General features: G+C 41.4%; 1 protein-coding gene across 6 annotated transcripts in view; it reads left to right on the plus strand.

Annotated features, from left to right (window-relative positions):
• Positions 1 to 15,055, plus strand: part of TRPM3 (transient receptor potential cation channel subfamily M member 3) — a 592,300-nt gene extending 577,245 nt beyond the window's left edge. For all 6 annotated transcript variants that reach the window (XM_037903066.2, XM_043547000.1, XM_043546999.1 and 3 more), the window contains 4 exons: positions 4,288 to 4,438; positions 5,716 to 5,915; positions 6,671 to 6,803; positions 13,352 to 15,055. In XM_037903066.2, the coding sequence (XP_037758994.2) occupies positions 4,288 to 4,438; positions 5,716 to 5,915; positions 6,671 to 6,803; positions 13,352 to 14,798 (1,931 nt within the window). In that variant the 3' untranslated portion in view covers positions 14,799 to 15,055. The remainder of the gene's footprint in view (positions 1 to 4,287; positions 4,439 to 5,715; positions 5,916 to 6,670; positions 6,804 to 13,351) is intronic.
• The last annotated feature ends 3,262 nt before the right edge of the window (positions 15,056 to 18,317 follow it).

An 18,317-nucleotide genomic window follows, 5' to 3' on the forward strand; every position in this document is an offset into this window, starting at 1 on the left:
AGGCTGCCCTGGACTGGGAGCTAGGAGACCATGAGTTCTAAGGTTACCTCTTCCACTGCCTGCTGTTCATATTTCTATGCACTTCATAGCCATTATTATTGAGCATGTCCTCAGATCTCTCCCTTAGCCTACCTAGAGGGAGACAAGTATTATTCTCCCCATCTCACGAATAAGTTAATTGAGATTTGGACAAGATCACACCCAGTAGAACTAGGAATAAAACTCAGGTCTATACGACAATCGACCCAAGGCTAAGCTATGTTGCCTTTCAGAATGAACATACCAAATCTATGTACTTGGCTAACCCGTCTTCAACCACTAAACCATGCTTCTCTCCCAGGGGCAAGAACAGAATCAATTAATTCTGATCCCCCACCATCCTACTGTTGACTTGCAAATAGTTGTGTGTCACTTTGCCCCCAAAGCTGGCCCACATTGACAGTGACGCATCTTGTTGAAGTGGTAGAGGGCTACGCTGGTGATCTGCATGGTTCTTATGGTTGTATATGGTAGAATTTCTGTTTTTCTTGTTTGCTTCCTAAATAAATCCATTTGTTTAAAAAGAAATGAAAATAATCCTATTGTATAGTTTAAACCATTGTAAACAGTCAGTACTGGTGTGATGTGCAACAAAACACAGGTGTTCCATATTTGGGTCATTTGTCACACAATTTAATTGTTTCAGGCAGATCTGAAGGTTGAGAGGTATGGTTGATAATAGCAGGTTAGCTGCCCATGGAGTGCCACACAAAATTAATATTGAGTTGTCACTTAAAGACAGCTGACTCCAACACAACAGGCATAGGCAGGAAGCCTTTGGAAACCTGTATGGGGAAAACCAAACACCCATGTATATGTAATTCCTGTGGCATGAAAGGGGTTGGAGAGCTGTTGTCATACTAAGTCTAATAGTCCATCATACTCTACGGCATAAACTGACAGGGCTGCATTAATGGCATTCTAAATCCTCAGAGAGGCGGTCTATATTAAAGGAGGCTGGAGAAATCCTCTTTGTCTCGATAATTAAAGCTGGATTTTAGGTGAAAATCCTTTTTTTTTTTTTTTTGTAATTAGAAAAACAGGATAAATGTAGCCAGAGTTTGGGCTAAGCTTTTGATTTCCCTGATGTATGGTACAAAATACGCTTTTGAGACATTTCTGTCAGTGTGATAGAGCGAGATTATTCTTCCTGCGCAGCTATTCCTCAGCATCCTTCATGTGCTATAGCAACTGATTATATGTGTTTATTTTGTTACTGATCTGGAGTCTTTATAGGGCCAAGTTATGAATTAGGCTTTGTATCCTGCCGGACTATCGTAGCTTGAAATCAATGCATGCACATAAATCAATGCTGCCCCCCCGCACCCAACAGAATTTTAAAAGCACTTTGTTTATTTCCTGATCCTGATAAGTGCTGAGTGCCCTCAACCGCTGTTGAATGGAGGCTGAGATCAATCAGCACTTCACAGAAAATCCTCCACAAGTCTCAAGGCAGAGCCCTTGATGCCTACATGAAACTACAGTTTGACAAGCTAAAGGAAACATTAAATAAGCAGCTAATTGAAAAGATCTGTAAATAGCATGTTGTTTGAAGAATTCTTCTCTTTGAATTCATCCCAGAGAGAGAGGTTTTTTTCCCCCCCTCTATGGGGGGAAGACTAATAATGATCATTAGCATATGCACATGCCCCCAAGCACAGCACAGCCTTTACAGAAGGGTGTTACTGGTGTATGAGGTATTGCTTTTTCTGGCAATGTAATGCCTTTTCTGTGGGTGGTGGTTGTATATTTTGCCCTGGGATAGTACGTCAAACATTGACCTCTCCCATACAACTGCATCAAGTACAGATTTAATAGTATAAAATCTTCACATACTGCCCCAAAAAAACAAGGCCTCAGTGCTACTTGATACACGTGACTAACACCACAATATCATCCACAATTGACTCCAGTGGGCTTTGGGTCAGGCCCAGAGTAAACATTTTGAAAAGAAATCAAACTAGATTTGTACGTCACAGATTTGTTGATTTTAGGGGGGGATTTTCAGAAGCACTCAGTGTTTGCCTAACTCTGCTCCCACTGAAGTCAGTGCTAAAACTCCGTTGACTTCACTAGGAGCAATGTTAGGCCAATGCTGAGTACTTTTAAGAACATAAGAACGGCCACACTGGGTCAGACCAAAGGTCCATCCAGCCCAGTATCCTGTCTACCGACAGTGGCCAATGCCAGGTGCTCCAGAGGGAGTGAACCTAACAGGTAATGATCAAGTGATCTCTCTCCTGCCATCCATCTCCACCCTCTGACAAACAGAGTCTGGGGACACCATTCCTTACCCATCCCGGCTAATAGCCATTAATGGGCTTAACCTCCATGAATTTATCCAGTTCTCTTTTAAACCCTGTTATAGTCTTAGCCTTCACAACCTCCTCAGGCAAGGAGTTCCACAGGTTGACTGTGCACTGAGTGAAGAAGAACTTCCTTTTATGTGTTTTAAACCTGCTACCCATTAATTTCATTTGGTGGTCCCTAGTTCTTATATTATGGGAAAAAGTAAAAAAACTTTTCCTTATTCACTTTCTCCACACCACTCATGATTTTATATACTTCTATCATATCCCCCCTTAGTCTCCTCTTTTCCAAGCTGAAAAGTCCTAGCCTCTTTAATCTCTCCTCATATGGGACCCGTTCCAAACCCCTAATAATTTTAGTTGCCCTTTTCTAATGCCAGTATATCTTTTTTGAGATGAAGGGACCACATATGTATGCAGTATTCAAGACGTGGGCGTACCATGGATTTATATAAGGGCAATACGATATTCTCTATCTCTTTTTTAATGATTCCTAACATCCTGTTTGCTTCTGGGGGGGTGGGATTTTGAAAAATCCCACCTTAATGGAGGGAATGATGGAAGGCTATCGATAATGTCCATTGTATCTTTGAAGGGGTATATGTAAGCCACTTCTTCAGTGGTTTCCTTGAAGAACCCAAAAAGATGCTTACTCAGGATGAATCTTAAGGTATAGGAAAGTTACATGCCAGCATGAAACGGGTCAGGCAACAGGAACCACCACGTGTTACAAGGCTCACCACTTTAAGTTGCTCAAGGAACCAAAAACAAAGAAAGAGCTCTGACATTACATGCCTTTTCCCCGACAGCTAAGGCACCTTTAAAAACATGGCTGCCAAAGCCAACCTTGGTAGGTAGACAGCCGGCGTGTCATGAAAATAAGGAACCTGATCTTCACAAAAGGCTACTCAGCACTTCATTTCTCTTGCTGCTGATCTTCAAACTGCACCCTTACCAAATACTACAGTATTAAATGGATCAAAATAATGTGGCTGCTATCATATTTTGGACACTTATTTTTGGACATTGTCATCATTAAAAGCTGATCTGAATAAGTCAGGGTGCTGCAATGGGTTAGAAAGAGTACATAGATCGCTTGAGACCAAAATGCCAACCAGAGTTTTGAACTGAACTCACATTTATAAATGGGAGTCTGGCCAAAACATTATCAGAGAACTTAAAAAATAATATTTTATCCCTCCTCCCCCTACTTCCAAAAAACTAGTACAGAGTGTGTTTGAATCTAAATCATTCAGAAAATAAACTGGGGGCAGCTCCACTGCCTCCATGTTCCTATACCTGGTACAATAAATACTTGATTGTTTCATGCATTATTCTAGGCAGGCAGTCAAAAGTCCTTTATAGCAGAGGGTCATTACAAACACTACCATGGTGGTTCTTAGATTCTTGTGTACAGCAATGGCCAAATAATTTCATATATTACTTTGTGCTATTGATTTGCAGTCCCTTCTATCAATTAGCAAAAGCCTAAATATTTATTCCCAATAGAAAATAAATGTTAGCTCGTAGGAATAAGCATTTGAGTCAGTTCACATGCAAACCTCTAATTACCACCAGTACATAGCGCTATTTTAGAAGCAGTGTGAAAGGTCAATGAGGGACAGGCAGCTGCAACTAAAATCACTCAAACCATATAGACTTCCTGAAATTTCTCAGGGAAAATCTTGATGCTGCTAACAGAAGAGCATTCAATATCAAGAGCAGTAGCTTGTATAATCTGTAGTGAATTTGACAGGTGTTGGATCACAGCATGAGGCAAGTATATAATCAAACCTCTTGGGGAAGCATCATCCCACTGTGCTTTGGAAGATTTTTTGGGGGGAAAATAACCTTCTTCATAAATATTTAAATGCTTTTGTAGGGAGTGCTGAAAATTAGGTTTCGTTCTCATTCGTTTGTTTATACTGTTTCTTCCCAGCTCCCTGCGGCCAAAATGAAACCAGAGAGGATGGCAAAATAATCCAGCTGCCCCCCTGCAAGACAGGAGCATGGATCGTTCCTGCCATCATGGCATGCTACCTCTTGGTTGCAAATATTCTTCTGGTGAACCTCCTCATTGCTGTTTTTAAGTGAGTGGAACACTGATACATGTGGATTCAGGGAGTTATGATTGTGACGTTGGGGCCCTGGGGCCCCCTACGTTGTGAGGCACTCACCACCACCTGAAAGAAAACCTGCTTATCACCTTTCTGGTGACCAGTCCTTAATCACAGACCTTAAGAACATAATTTTAAGTATATGCACACAACTCCTTATACAACATCCATACATACATTTTGCAACAGTTATGCTGACCAGTGTGATCCAGGCCTTATATGACATGCTTTTGATGAACCCATGGGATCCTTGTACTCCATCCAGAGGTCCTTGGGTCACAGTGATGATTTGGCCAGCATGGCAGCCTTTGCAGACTGCTGTGCTGTAGACTGGGGTTTGGAATCAGTTTCAGGGGAGCTTTATTATAGGTGGGAGTGACAGAGTAGATTGTCTCCAGGCAGGGCTGGATTTAGGGGCAGGTGACTGCCTTGGGGTGTTGGGCTTGGGGGGGGGCTGTTTTTGTTGTTAGCGACAAAAGAGAAAATAGAATGTTTGAAGTAAAATGTTTCAGGTGTTGATGTTAGTACATTTCAGTTATTCTTAAAATTAAAGTTTCTACAAGCTTAGAGGAAATTAATTTTTTTTAATTGGTTTATATATGACATGAAATAAAATACAGATATATAGATCCTAGCATGCAAATTTATCCTCTTATATGACAGGGATAAATCATGCATGCAAACCATGCATCAAAATCATGAAATGGGTTACAATTGCAATAAAAAATAAGGTATTCAAAAGAGTAACAAATGGAGTTACAAAAGACACTCCTCACCTTGGGCGCCATTTGGTGTAGGTCCAGCCCTTTCTCCAGGGTATGTGGTGGCTGTATAGTTCTTTAGAATTTGTGGTATCCAACCTACAGAGATCCACTGGGACACAGAGCAAGGAAGTTCTGCGTTCTAATCTCAACTATGGCACATGTTCACTTAATCCTTCATTGCCTCATTTTACCCATACATAAAATGTGGATAACAACACTTACTCACCTCATGAGCCTAACTGCATGAGCCCAACTGTGAAGTATTAATATTCTGTCATTCATAACCAGCATATCTTTGAAACTGCTGGTACAGTCATTGTGCTTTCTTGAGGTTATAACAGTGAATCTTGTTCTGTTTTTTATGATGGGCTTTGACACTATGTGAAATCTGTCTAACTAGGTACTGTATTATCATGTGGGGGAATACCCAAAGATGGTTTCAATCTCACTTTATTTTCCTTTTTTCTCCTCTCTCTTTTCTTTTAGCAACACATTTTTTGAAGTCAAATCTATATCCAACCAAGTGTGGAAATTTCAGAGGTATCAATTAATCATGACATTTCATGAAAGGCCAGTCCTGCCACCACCTCTGATTGTTTTCAGCCACATGACTATGATTTTCCAACACCTCTGCTGCAGATGGCGGAAACATGAAAGTGACCAAGATGAGAGAGACTATGGACTAAGTAAGGTTCAACCAGCTTACACCTGTAGATAAAAAGCGTGACTTTCAAATTCATTTGGTGGTCCTTATAGTTTGGAGGGCATGTAAACTGAACTCAGCTCTACAATAACCTTTTCAGTGAGAAACAACTACATACGCACACAAATACTAACTGAAATTAATTATTTAATTTTATCAGTGTATCTCCCACCCTTAGAGAAAACCAGCAGAATGTATTAAATTTTCCCCTCTCCCTTACCACTGCTCGATATACAAACATGCCCTTCTTCCCTTCACTTGACAACAGGGAACCCTGAGACCTGAAACTTTTGAAAACAGCACCTGGCCCAGAAGAGATGCTAAGAATTTAAGTACAATTAAGGATCTTTGTTTGGGAGATGTTAGAAATAGGAGAACTTACCCAAACTTTTCCCAAGTAAAAAATGGTTCAAATTTGGCTAAGGTCCAGGCCTTATTTCTTTGTTTTAACTAGTTCATTAAACCCTAATAATGATTTTGTAAAAAGACAGGACTACATTTTCAAAGTGATATTCATCCAACTGCTAAAATTCACAGCAATAGTTTTGTGTGCACAATATTTATCTGCCTGATTGATGGCTGGTGCGCTAATTTAGTTGCTGATTCTCATACAAGTGTATGATGTAGATACAGCCTTGGAGAAAGTTTCGCCAACAGTCTACAATAATAAAAATCAGGATTTTGTTTCTTATAAATTTCTGCTTTGTCAGTGTCACATTCCTCCTGTAATTCCCACAGAACTGTTCATAACCGAAGACGAACTAAAAAAAGTGCATGACTTTGAGGAGCAGTGCATAGAAGAATATTTTAGAGAAAAGGATGATAGATTTAATTCTTCCAATGATGAAAGAATCCGCGTCACTTCTGAAAGGTGATTTTTGGTTTGGTTTGGTTCATTCTATATCAGGGGTGGGCAAACTACAGTCCATGGGCCACATCCGTCCTGCCAGTGAATTTAATCCGGCCCTTGAGCTCCCACTGGGCAGCGGGGTCGGGGACCGCTCCACAGGCTCATGCCGCAGCTCCACGCAGTTCCTGGAAGCAGCAGTATGTCCCCCTCTGGCTCCTACATATAGGGGCAGCCGGGGGCTCCGCATTCTGCCCCTGCCCCAAGTGCCACCCCCGCAGCTCCCATTGGCCGGGAACTGTGGCCAATGGGAGCTTCAAGGGCGGTGCCTGTGGAGGGGGCAGCACACAGAGCTGGAGGCAGGACATGCTGCTGCTTCCGGGATCTGCTTGAGGTAAGAAGGGGAAGCCAGAGCCTGCACCCCCGACCTCCTCCTGGGCCCCAGCCCTCTGTGCCCCTGCCCTGATCCCCCTCCGAACCCCTCAGCCCCAGCCCGGAGCACCCTCCTGCACCCCAAAGTCCTCATCCCCAGCCCCACCCCAGATCTGCACCCCCAGCGGGAGCCCTCACCTCCCCACCCTGTCCAAATTCCCTGCCCCAGGCCAGAGCCCCCTCTGAATCCTGCGGTCCCAGCCTAGAGCACCCTCCTACACTCCAAACCCCTCACCACCTCCTGCACCCCAACACCAATTTCGTGAGCATTCATGGCCCGCCATACAATTTCCATACCCAGATGTGGCCCTCAGGACAAAAGTTTGCCCACAACTGTTCTATATAGTATGTATCTTTAAATGTGTTCCTGTTACCATTGCTACTCTTTCTTCCTCTCCTTGGTGAGGGAACTGCTTGAGGCTACTTTTTAAATTATTCTTCACAGCCTAGAAACTGCAGCGGGTTGGAAAACGTTCAAATTTTTTTACTACAAATTTTCATCCAGATTTTGAAACTATAAAACATTTAACCAGCTCAGCTAGAAAATAACAAATCCATGCATTCTTCTTGTATCTGAGTTTTTCAAATCATAGCCCTAGAACACAGGTGGTCAAAATATAACCTGGAGGCCCAATGTGGCTATTAGGTTCTTTAAGGCAACCTGTAACTTTAGCACTGAGGTGTAGCCCACTTAGAGCGGTCAAGAGCACTGGATGTCTGGACCTGTGAAGTGGAATGGGAGTTTTGCCATTTACTTCAATGGGACCAGAATTTCACCCATAGAATTACGGACTCACTCTCTCTGTATTAAAGATGAAGGTAACTGCAATCAACTCCATTTTATGTAACTTCTGTGCAGCCTCAGGTTCCTGGCAAATTCCCAACATAGTTCTCAGATCTCTCTCCTCTCTCTGTTTAAATGGGTGTTTATGTAGCCCTCATAACCACTGTATCTGAGCAATTTAGTTAAGTTCGAGTTCGCCATCACAGATCATGTCTATTGACTTAAGGCATTGGTCTCAGTAAATATTTCAGGCCAACATCCAGTCAGTCTATTAATAACTAATTCATATGAGCCAATGAAAACTCTTTAATTCTTTCTGGTTAAGTTTTTCTTAGAGAGACAATGAGAGTGATGGTTGTGAGTTCATTTCAAGAAGAAACTCTCTTCCACCTATGCTGCATCCTCACAGCACTACATCTGATGCAACCAGGTTTAAAATGTGCTGTATACTGGCATAGAAACATATTTTAGTTTTATTTCAGCTTTGAAAGTAAATCCAGCTAAGGACAGGACTAGCATATCGTATATCCCCTTAACCATCTGCATTCCTGGCTGAGAACTGTATTCTCAAACAACACACTTTTATGAAAGTACATTAAATAGGAAGGATAGTCCAGTGGTTAGGGACTAACACAGAACATGGAAGACCCAGGTTCCATCTCAGCTCTGCCACAGACTTTCTTTTGTGACTTTGCATGAGTCACTTAGCTTTTCTGTGCCTCAGTTCCCCATCTGTAAAATGGACGTGACAGTAATTTTCTTCCTCACAGGGGATAAATACATTAAAGATTTGAGGTGCTTAGAATCTTATATAGCCCCAGTTATTGTAGTATCTTAGATAAAAGACACTTTATGAACCAGAACCACAGATCTGTCCCAGTCCATTCCCAGCTATCTTGAACACAGGAAAAGTTTGGATCTGGACCCAGACTCTATCCAACTGTTCTGACCCAGAAACATAAATCTAACCCCCCTACTCTTTCCCCAAACTGAGGAATGTTCAAAACTCGCTCCAGATCCAAGCTACATAACTCAGGGCCATCTCAATAGAAATTGTTAATAAGTTGCAGGACACAGAAGCTTACACACCCTCTCGCTTTTCTATCACAATACCTGGTCATTATCCTGTAGCAGAATACATAGAGCATTACATCCATTAAAAACTTAAATTATAAGCAAGGTCCACAAAATAATAGGTTGAGTCCACTAAATCTACTTTGTGTGACATAAAGTGGACGTGAAACAGCTAGAGAGGCCTGTGGAGAATTCCCCCTGAGTTGGGGAACTCTCTCCCACTAAGAAGCCGAAAGAAGGCAGCTCTGCCACCTCCTGAATAAGCCCCTCCTCCCTCTCCAACCCCTAGCATAAGGAAGGGGGGGACATATGAGTGGCACAGCAGAACTCTGCTATGCCCAGTCCTACAGTAGCGTCAAATCCCCACAGGACTGTATGCTAGTAATGTAAGTCAGAGCTGCTGTCTTGCCTTGCACGTAGGCCAGACGGCTCAGAAGCAGGCTCCCCAGTCGGACTCTGTTGAGTATCATTGCTTCATGTGCTGCACACCTCATTCAGGATTGATGCCTTTGCTTCTTAAACATCCTATTGAGCATTTTGGGTTTACACAGTCTGTTCTGTGGCTTAGCTTGAGAAAGGACCATAGTTACATGCCATAGGTGCAGGCAGGCTAGTTATGGGGAATGAATGAATGAACTTCCTCAACAATACTACAAGAGGAGATGCATTGGGAGGAGTTGGTGGGGGAATGTGAGAGCAGGACTGAGTCTTGAATCAGGGGAAACAAGCTCTAGGAAGAGAGAAGAAATTGAGAAAAGAATTGGGGTGGGAGTTCCTATACTGTGGTGGAATTCAACCATACTTAGGCCCCAATCCTACAAAACTTGCTTATATGCTTAACTTTAATCATGTGAGTATTCCCGTTGATTTTACAGTTATACATGTGCTTAAGTGTTTGCTGGACCAGGGCCTTGGTCTTTTGCTTCAGGCTTCTCTGAATCAAGTGACAACTTACACCTTTACCTTAGGCTGTGGCTGAAGGGAAAGCCCTCTGGCATTTGTGTTTGAGCCGACATGCTTTATATTTAGTATTTGGATTTACAATAAAACACCCCACAAAGGAGTTCAAACTTGGTCTGTGTGTAGAATCTTTCCTACTCTGACCAGTTATAGCATCCTATAATGAAAAACTGAACCTGGAAAAAAACATAAAACAATATTTTAGTAATCCCAAATGTTCATGGGGCACACCAGTCAAATAACTTAGAAAAGTATCTATCTACCTACTTAGTAGGTTCTCTCAAAGGCATTAATCAAAATAATATCTATGTGTTAATAATACACACTTCAGGAGATGAGAATGAAAAGTAACAAGCTGTAAGGTGGTTCTTCCGATTATATTAACTAGAAAGGCAAGCCTTGTTCAATCTCCTGGAGACCATGGGGGAGAGCAAGGTGGGATTGATATGTTTTTACATGGACTTTCTATTGTAGAAGAGTTTCAACACATTCTCTTTGGAATCCTTCTTTCATAAACAATATACTACTGTCAGCAGTTCATTTCAATCAGCATAGCATTATATAGTTACATGAAGTTAAATTATTTTGCTTAAAATATATGCAGCCATCATATCAGTCCACCCTGCAAATGTTCCTTCCTAATTAACAGACAAGTCCTGTCTTAAAGCCAATGGAAGAACCTGCCATTGACTCCAAAAAGATGAGGATCAGACCTTAATAGTGCTTAAGATATTAGGTTTAGCTTCACCTAACTCCCAAAGATTATTTTTAAAAATCTATCCTTAAATGATTTGCCCAAGGTCCCACAGAAAGCATAGGCACTTGACCCATGGTGTCCCACATCCCAAGCTGGATCCTTAACTACTGGGCTATCTTTCCTCTCAAAATATTTAAAATTATTACTGTAACCAGAGGCCCCGCATGACTGTTGATGGGGAGGGCACAATTTAAAGGTACCAGGGCAATATGTGACCACCCCACGCCTTGCCGCTGGATCTAAAATAGACATTTTAAACCTGTGGTGTGCGCCACCCCGTAGGGGGAGCAGAGGAACATTTGGGGAGGTAAGCAGCAATGCCAGGTGCCTTGAGCCAGTGACTCCAGGCAGTTAGCTAAATAGAAAGCAGAAATCTGGGGGGGAGGGCATGTGCTCCCCTCCACACGCATTGTCTCTGACTGTAGCATCCAAAGACTCCAATCAAGATTGGAACTAGAATGTATTGACTGGTGCACAAATACGTATTCAGACATGGTCCCTACTGTTATGCAACAGCATACACACAGAGAAATTAGATAAAAACATAAATAGTCTTGCTGGAAGGCTGCAACGTAACACTACTTTATTTCCTAGAATTCAGAACAATAACGCACAAGAATCTAAACAAACAGAGAGAAAAAAAACAGGCTGCTCCCTAAAACAAAGAGGCACAAATCACCCTGCCTTACTATACACTGGCTGTCTACAAACTGACTAATTGCATGCTTCATTCCAGAGCCCACCATTAAAATCAATGGCAAAATTCCCCATGAGCTCAATGGGATCAGAATTTCTCCTTGTTCAGTATCTTCTTTATCCCTAAATTTTAAAGTTAGATATGTCATCATAGAAGAGTTATTTTACAGGTTGAATGTGTGCTAGTGCATTCAGTCATTGGCTAAGAAGTATATAAAATTTGCATTTTAAAAACAGAACTTTTTGTTAAATTGTTAAATTATATGGCAAAATTGATTCCAGTAGGAATTGGTAGCTTGAATATTCTCTATTATGGGATTATATCTTGTGCTTGAAGTGGGATAGGCCTTTTGCCCCAAACATTTTTGTTTCCTTTGACTAGAAGGGGTGGTTTAGTGGTCAAAAAACAACTTGGGAAGAGTGACGTTCCTCCAAACCACAGCTTCAAATCTCAGCAGTGTTTATTTAGCCATTCGTCTTTCCAAGTCTGATACATATACACCTCTACCCCGATATAACGTGACCCGATATAACACGAATTCGGATATAACGTGGTAAAGCAGCGCTCTGGGGGGCAGGGCTGCGCGCGCCGATGGATCAGCGTGTCTGGCTCCAACACACTGCTCTGAGCGGCGTGTTAAGGGTGCCGGGCTGGGGCCGAGGGGTTGGATAAGGGGCAGAGGGTCTCGGGGGGGGCGGTCAGGGGACAGGGAGCAGGGCAGGTTGGATGGTTCAGAGGTTCTGAGGGCAGGGCGGTCGGGACGAGAAACGGGGGCATTGGATAGGGTGTGAGCGTCCCAGGGGGCCTGTCAGGGGGCGGGGGTGTGGATAGGGGTCGGGGCAGTCAGGAGACAGGGTGTTGGCTAGGGGGTGGGGTCCTGGGGATGATTAGGGTGGGGGGGGGTCTCTGGAGGGAGTGGTCAGGGGACAAGGAGCGGGGTGGGTTGGAAGGGTCGGGGATTCTGAGGGGTCAGTCAGGGGGCGGGAAGTGACTATTAATAACGGAAATGCTCGAGGCCAAAGCAAGTTCGATATAACGCGGTTTCACCTATAATGCGGTAAGATTTTTTGGCTCCTGAGGACCGCGTTATATAGGGGTAGAGGTGTAGTACTAAACAGTTTGCTGTGTGTTGTTCTTTCAGATAAGACTTCTGAAATTAAAATTTTGTCCACTCTGCATGCCCATTAAACTGGGGTGCAATCCAGACCCCATTTATGCAGTATTTTCCACCTCTAATTTCTATGGGTCTATTTTATTGAATCTACTAAAGTATTTAAAGGTAACTGATAAAACAATTGTTTTATCACATCAGCTAAAAATAAACTGCAAAGCAATTAGACTAGATCCTTAGATCTGTATAAGCTTTACTTAGAGAAAACCCAAGGAGGGACAGGGGCTAAAGTTGGTTATATTCCACTTTCACACACACCCCCTTAATCCTGGAGCCAGCCATATCCCGCTTTGGCCTGTGGCACAATTTATAGCAACCTCATCGCTGCCCTAACTTTTACCCATCTGCAACAGCACCCAAAGCAGCAGTTCTGGCAGCTGGGGATTGCCAGAGCAGAGCACCACCCCCTTCCTCCTGCCAACACAACCTACATCAAGGCCTACAAGTGGGTAGCATAGAACTGATTATTCTGGTTCTACACCACTACTGCAGTTTCCTAGAAAAGGGGAATCATTTTGGCCACTTAATCCATCCTTAACTGCTTTGCAGCAGATGGGGTGATATAAAAATTAGAATAAAACAGAGGATTTGGCCTGGACTTTTTAAGCCCTATTTGTTCCCATACACTTTGGCACGTTAATAAATGAACACCAGTAATCAGTCCCCTGCATATAACCCATGCATTCTTCTTTTGAAGGGTAGAGAACATGGCCATGCGCCTAGAGGAAGTGAATGAACGAGAACATTGTATGAAGGCTTCACTTCAGACTGTAGACGTCAGGCTTGCTCAGCTGGAGGACGTGATAGGACGAATGGCTGCAGCCTTAGACAAGCTGACTGGTATAGAGAGAGGGGAAACGACTAAGATACGATCTAGAACCTCCTCAGACTGCACAGATGCAGCCTACATTGTGAGACAGAGCAGCTTCAATAGCCAGGAAGGGAACACTTACAAGCTTCAAGAGAGTATAGATCCTGCAGGAGAGGAGTCAATGTCCCCAACCTCTCCTACCATCACGCCCCGCCTGCGAAGCCACTCTTTCTATGCAGTGAATATGAAAGACAAATGTGGGTTAGAAAGGTTGGAAAATATTTTTAAAGAAAAGTCTGTGAGCCTGCATCGAGCAAGTAGCTCACACTCTGTATCAAAAGAAGCAAAAGTACCATTAGCCCCTACAAGCACTTTGTCAATTGCCCCAGACTCCAGAAGGCCTTCGTCTTGCATAGATATTTATGTTTCTGCCATGGATGAATTGCATTCTGGTATAGAACCTCTCGATGGTTCAATTAATATACTTGGTACCGGAGACCCATCTCTGCAAGCTCAAATAGCCTCTTCTGTTCTAGCAAACAGTGCGTATATTAGCAGTACTCCCAGTGACAGAATTTCCGGCAGGAGTATTGATTGTGAGGAAACCTCTACAATGGAAACAAGAGTGTTTTCTTCAGACTATTCACATATCATAGACAGCCAAAACCTCTGGGAGTCAGACCCTCCTTTGTATCAGACCTTAGAGCGATCTAAAAGCAGTCGCTATCTGGCTACTACCCCATTTATTCTGGAGGAAACCCCAATTGTGAAGTCTCACAGTTTTATGTTCTCTCCTTCTCGGAGCTATTTCAGCAGCCTTGGGGTGCCAGTCAAAACAGCGGAGTACACAAGTATTACAGACTGCATAGACACCAGGTGTGTCAGCGCTCCCCAGAATATTGCAGAAAGATCCAGTTTTCTTGGAAATCATGGAGACAAAGTGGAGGACTTGGGATGCTGCCACCCAGAGAGAGAAGCAGAGCTAAGTCACCCAAGCTCTGATAATGAGGATATTGAGGTCAAAGACAAAAAGGGAGCTTCCTTATCTCCGCAAGAGAGCAGCACAGCAAGAACACTGTCCAACAACATACCACTTCCAAAAATAGAGAGGGCCAACAGTTACTCAGCAGATGAGTCCAGCATGTTGTATGCACACACAAGGAAAAGCTATTCTATCAGTGATAAACTTGATAGACAGCGTAACACAACGGGCCCACGAAATCCATTCCAGAGGAGTAAGTCATCCAGGCCGGAGAGTAGAGGAGACAACTTGTCTATGAGAAGACTGTCTAGAACAGGTGCCTTCCCTAGCTTTGAAAGCAAGCACAGCTAGACATGCATAACAGGAGGTCTAAGAGTCATCTGCTCTCCAGTCCATTTTCCTTAACAGAATAAAATATGATATGTCAACTAAAAGTCAGAGTCTGTCACTGGTCAGGTTAGCACTTTGTTAATCTCATTTTCGCACACTGAGTTACTGGATCCTGACCGAGTTGACATTTGCACTTAAGGAAAGAGGGAGGGAGGAAAGCTTTACAAAGGCTTTAATTTAAAAAAAAGAAAAAAAGAAAAAAAGAAAAGAAAAGAAAAACACACCCTCACAAAGCCTTGAGTAGGTTCAGAGATCTGCCTTTTACTAGAAGATATCCTAGGATTTCTCGTAATTATTCATAAGTTTCTAAGACACAGGGCTAAATTGGCAAAAAGAAAAGCATACAAATGAGACACTATAAACTGATTTCTATTTACATCAGTTCCATCATTGCAATGACTGAGGAAGAGCATCATTGTAGTCTATAGAAACGAGCTGTAAGCAAATCCTAAAGCTCCCCCATTTCTGCAACTGATCATTGTAAAGATAAACAAGACAACAATCATATAGTTCACCTGTCTCTTTTTGTATTGAATTCTAGTGCCACAAAATGTTTATATTTTCAAGATGGGAAAGGAAAAAGAACTGCTTTTTGTATTGCAATGTAAATGAAGGAAGAATTTATGTAAAAAAAAATAAAATTGTCAGGTGGTTTCCTGTACTAAACAGGCATTGTTATTGTGGTACAGTTGAGCCAAGCTCAGGATGAATGTAATTAAGTGGAATAGTATATATTTATTTTTTTACCACATTTGTCATCAATATATTGTCTCACTAAATTAAATGATGTCATGGAACAGTAAGAATAATGAGCTGAGATGCTCAAAGCAGAGCAGGAGTGATATTATATTTTCACTGTTCTCTGCAAGATTTCCATTACTTCCATTAATTGTTATCCCCCCTCCCAAATTGCTACCATGTTCTTCTTACTGTTCTTGCTGCTGATTTTTCATATCGTTCACCCAACACAAGCATTAACATTTTACTTATTGAGACAGTTGTATCTGAACACTCAAACATACAAAGTTTATCAAGCAGTCTGATTTCAGATTACTGTTGTTTAATGGAAAATGCTCTTGGCAGAGTATCTCAAAACAATAAAATAAGGTTTTAGAGGTAAGCTAAAGCACCAAAGTGAAAACCGATATGTGTTAACAGCAAAAGTCGTCAGTTGCAAGTCGTCAGTCTGCTTCCATTTAACAGCACGATAGAACAAACCACAACATGCATTTTAATAAAAATTCTGCCCTCAATTGTGTGTATGGGACCCCAAATGAAGTCAGCAGTAATACGTCCTATGCGTCTGAGTGCAAAACCTTGTTCATGATGTTAATAAGGTGTTTCATGCCCTTATGATAGCATCTCTTGGTCATATAATAGAGCCTTAAAAGTAGTAATTTGATCACAATTTCACACCGTTTTAGAGGGGGAAAGCTTAATCTTGAGAAGCTTGGAAGCGAATGCTATGACCATTAGTTTAAAAATAAAACAGCTTCTAAAAAAAATTACTATACATGTGGATCTAGGTCCTTTATTATTAAATGTTAACGTGGCTGGGATTTTCAAAGTTACCTATGGGGTTTTTAGGCATTCCATGCCCATTAATTTTAGTGGGAGTTGGCCACGCAAATCTAAGAGACATCTTTGAAAGTCTCAACCTAATTTATCTCTAGGAATTCATCCCAGGGGCATCTGAGTGATAGGCAACAAAGCCCTATCTCAAAATTAAATATCTGACCCGCGAGAAGAGGCAAAGAGAGTGGAAAAAATTGTGAGCAGTGACTCACTTTGTGGAAAGTTGGTGAAACAAACAAATGCAACATGTTGACTTTTAAACACAAAATGTGTTATTTGTTAGTGCACCAATTATATCCATTTCGTACTTTGTTAAATCAGTCCTCCTGTGATCTAGGCTCAGCTTGATCCACATACTGTGTTTACTTGATTGCCTTGAGGTCCATGTACTGCTTTTCTGTCACATGTCACTGATCAAGGGTACAATTTCTGACCTGTAACTCAGTGAATTACAAAGTGTGCTTGTGATGGGCTGATTGTTAAACAATAGCTTTCCCAGGGACAATGCCATTTTTGTTTAACAGTCTGCTTCAAATGTGCCAACTTTTGTATCAGTCCATTCCTAAGGTTTCTCTAAATCAGCCTTTTTCTTTATTGCTTTTTTAATTTAAGGATGTTTTCTGAAACTATTCATAGACTTTCCCACCTTCATCAATAAGATTAGCATGTACAAGAAGAATTAATTTGAGACATCCCCATCACTTTATTAGTTCAAGGTGCAGAGATCCCCTCTGGGTGATTCATTGTTATTTTATTGGGGTAAAAGGGTTTCCCAATCCAGGAGCTGTAAAATAATTAGAATACAGCACTTTATTGATCTGGAGCATAAACTCCAGGCATGGTGAACCAGGACACTTTAGTTACATCTTTTAACTGCCATTATATATAAATTCCACTATAAAAAAGTATAATTCCAAAATGTCAAAACTTTTCCTGAATGTTTCCCATTTACCTAAAATAAGGTTTCTATAGCATGTATTATGATGGATGGTAGAGTATTTTGTTTATCTTCACTTGTTAATGTCAGTGGGATGGGGATTTTGCCCCCCTCTCAACACTGAATGGTACAGGTTGTTATAACTTCTTTAGTGGAGATAAAAAATAACTCAACCTTCATCATCTTATAACTATAGCTTGTGCCATATGATATGTTATGTATTGAATGATATCTTATGAAATATATATATATATAGCCCATGTATAATCCAGTATGGTTTTGACATGTGATCATATAGTGAATGTTACAGGGCAGCTTTAACATTACATTATAAAGTCATACTTTTAAATCTGTAACATTCAATAAAATAGCACATGTTGCATTGAACATTAAATCCCACTATCCAAGTTAGCATACATATGGATTATGCATTTTTGGCCACAATCTGTAACTGCTGTATGTTTCACACGTCCTTCTGTACAGCGCCACTGTAAATGTTTGTATGAGCTGATGTATAAGTCTCTAATGAGCCACTGTGAGCTGTGATTGGTGAGTTGTGATAGTGTGAACGATGAACTGGCATGTTATGCAAAAGATAAGATAAATGAACTTTAAATAATATTTTGAAACTCAGTTGACTTAGCTGTTTGTTTACATATGCTGGCCAATTAAGGAAGCAGTGTACAGTATTTTATAAATATTTTCATATAGTAATCTGTTCTGTTGTTTCCAGTTTAAGTGATGCTATTCTATAGTTGGGTGTACACTTGTCCTAGATATTGGATTATAGCATATTATTCTTTCACAACAACGTGATATGACTGAACTAGTTTCTCTTCCTTAAAGTCCAGTCTCTTTTTGTGTCAATGAAAATGCATGCATTGTTCCATGAATTTCTTTGGACTACTATGAGGCTTAACATTTTATTATTGCCTGCCTGTAATAATGAATCCAGTTAGGAATTTAAA

Source organism: Chelonia mydas, chromosome 5, assembly GCF_015237465.2.
Source record: "Chelonia mydas isolate rCheMyd1 chromosome 5, rCheMyd1.pri.v2, whole genome shotgun sequence".
NCBI classification, from domain to species: Eukaryota; Metazoa; Chordata; order Testudines; family Cheloniidae; genus Chelonia; species Chelonia mydas.